The 2,500-nt window shown below is 49.1% G+C and overlaps 1 protein-coding gene across 1 annotated transcript in view; it reads right to left on the reverse strand.

Moving 5' to 3' along the window:
• The window catches only part of cacna1ha (calcium channel, voltage-dependent, T type, alpha 1H subunit a), a gene marked incomplete at both ends in the record, with an annotated part of 90,737 nt that overhangs the window by 34,249 nt on the left and 53,988 nt on the right, over positions 1–2,500 (reverse strand). The window contains 2 exon segments of the mRNA XM_080523463.1: positions 355–809; positions 1,028–1,266. Of these exon segments, the coding sequence (XP_080379589.1) occupies positions 355–809; positions 1,028–1,266 (694 nt within the window).

Consider the following 2,500-nt stretch of genomic DNA (forward strand, 5'->3'; position numbering starts at 1 on the left):
CCAGAAACACACGCACACGCACACAAACACACAAACACACACAAACACACACACACACACACGCACACAAACACACACACACACACACACACACACACACACACACAGCCAAGGGTTTCCCCAGGTGAACACGAGAAGAGAGGGGAGGAGAGCAGAAAAGAAGGGATGCAATGCGGATGAGAGGAGGTAGAAAACAGAGGAGAAGAGGAGAAGGGGGGGAGAGAACAATGGAGTATGAAGTGAGTTTGTTCTTTTCTGCAAGAGAGGGAGGAGAGGAGAGAGGAGGACGAGGAAGGGAGGCATAGAGTAGATAAAAGTGTGTGTGTGTGTGTGTGTGTGTGTGTGTGTTCTTACTGTGCTGTCCCATGAGCTGGTGCAGTTTACTGAGGGGGTCCGGGCGTGTGTGTTCCGGGGGGGGGTCCAGGTTGGGGGTGCGTGGGTTGCGGGGGTGCGTGGGCGTGGCACTGTTGTGGCTGCAGATGAAAGAGGGGAGGATGGTGGGGTAGTTCATCCCTCCGTTCAGACGGCCCAGGATGGCCCCCATCCCAGAGGTCACCACGGGGTCACGGGGGGGCAGGGACCTCATCTCCAGCTCCTCCTCCCCTCCCGTCGCCATGGCGCTGTGTCCGCCGTTGCTGAGGTGACAGTGGTGGTGCTGGTGGTGCTGCAGGAGGTTGTGGATGGGCCGCAGCCAGGGGCCGCTCCCCGACGCGCTGCGGCTGCTGCCGTGACCGTGGCCGTGTCCGTTCCCGCCCCCCAGGCTTGACCCCCCTCCCCCGCCATTGGGGTTCACCTTCTTGCGACGTTTGCTGAGGTGAAAAACAATAAAAACACTCAGACACACACACACACACACACACACATCTCATCAAAGTTCATCTGAAGTGTATTTAGGACGTCGCAATATGATTGATAGTCATTCATAGGGCGTGGTTGAAAGAGCTGTGCCGTCGCTGCTGTATGCACTGTGTCGTGGGAGTTTACAGTAGTGTGTGTGTGTGTGTGTGTGTGTGTGTGTGTGACCAACCTGTGCCAACCGCTGTATAAGCGCTGGACCCGGCGGGAGAGCTTGCGGTAGAGGTGGCTAACGTAGCGTAGCATCTCTTCATAGCAGGAGCCCGGCTCGCTGTAGCTGGCCAGCGTGGAGTCGTTGGACATGTAGCGCGCCCGCTGCTCCCGCATCAGGGCGTTCTCGCGCTGCTTCGTCTCCGCAAACTGGGTCGCTATGACGACCAGGCACAGGTTGATCATGAAGAAAGAGCCCACCTGGGGAGAGAGGGGTGGGATAAGGGTGGGGGGGCGGTTACAGAGTTACTGTATGGACAACTAAGCACTTTCACATAGTTTCTGTATTGACAATACAATTCAATACAATTCCGACAAAACAATTCTCTATTGTTAATAGTCTCTATAGTTAATAGTCTATTGTTAATAGTCTCTATGGTTAATAGTCTATTGTTAATAGTCTCTATGGTTAATAGTCCTACTTGGCAGTTCTAGTGGATGTGTACAGGACCATGACCAAGTTGACAGACCAGACTACTAAGGCTGTAAACACAGAGCCATGTTAAGACTGTACAGCGCTCCTCTCCTCCTCCTGCTGATGCTCTGGCAGGCTCTGCATACGAAGCGCTACCTACTTCAAAGAGCAGCTCTGAAACTAGGTCACTCAGCAGTGTCAAATATACATCTCACACGTATCCATCATTCATGATGAGCAAGATGAGATATGCTGCTGCTGCGGTGTTGATGAGTAGGCTGATGGATGTGATGGCTACTCTACATGTTGAGTTAGGTGGTGGTGGAACCAGCTTCCCACTGCTGTGAGGACTGCAGAGCCACTCCCTATCCTCCTTCGTAGACTGAAGACCCATCTCTCCAGGCTACACCTTAACTGTCCCCTCCTGAGGCATCTACATCTCCTCTACCCCCCCCCCCCCTGTACAGTTTCTCTACTGTAAATAAAATAATTAAAAGCATTATGTCTGTCCTAGCAGAGATCACTTTGTCTTGTCTTTTTCTTGTGATGACTGATGGATAGATGATTCACTTACTTAGACAAAATGTATTTGTTGTAAGTCGCTTTGGATAACGGCGTCTTCTAAATGCCAAAAATGTCAAATGTAATGTAAATGAATGGATCTTCTCTGTCTGTGTAAACCTGGTTTGATTGACACTATATTTTGTGTGTATGTCTCCTCTCTTGTATTATTTTGAGAAGAAAAACAAATATGAATACAGTGGGGGTAATAAGTATTTAACACATCAATAATTTTTGAATTTATTGCACATAACGTCTTTTCATGGATTGGAGTGTTACACTTTCAATGTCTTTAGCAGTGTCGTTTTATTGAGCTAATACCAATGTCTAGTGTAAATGTGAATAGCTGCAGTGGAAACATTAAAGAATTTTTTTAAAACCTGTTGATGTGTTGAATACTTATTTCCCCGACTGAAGATACAAACTAAATGTACTTTGTGTGTTCACATGTGTGTACTG

Source organism: Nansenia antarctica (genome assembly GCF_963989245.1).
Source record: "Nansenia antarctica genome assembly, chromosome: 2".
Taxonomy (NCBI): domain Eukaryota; kingdom Metazoa; phylum Chordata; class Actinopteri; order Argentiniformes; family Microstomatidae; genus Nansenia; species Nansenia antarctica.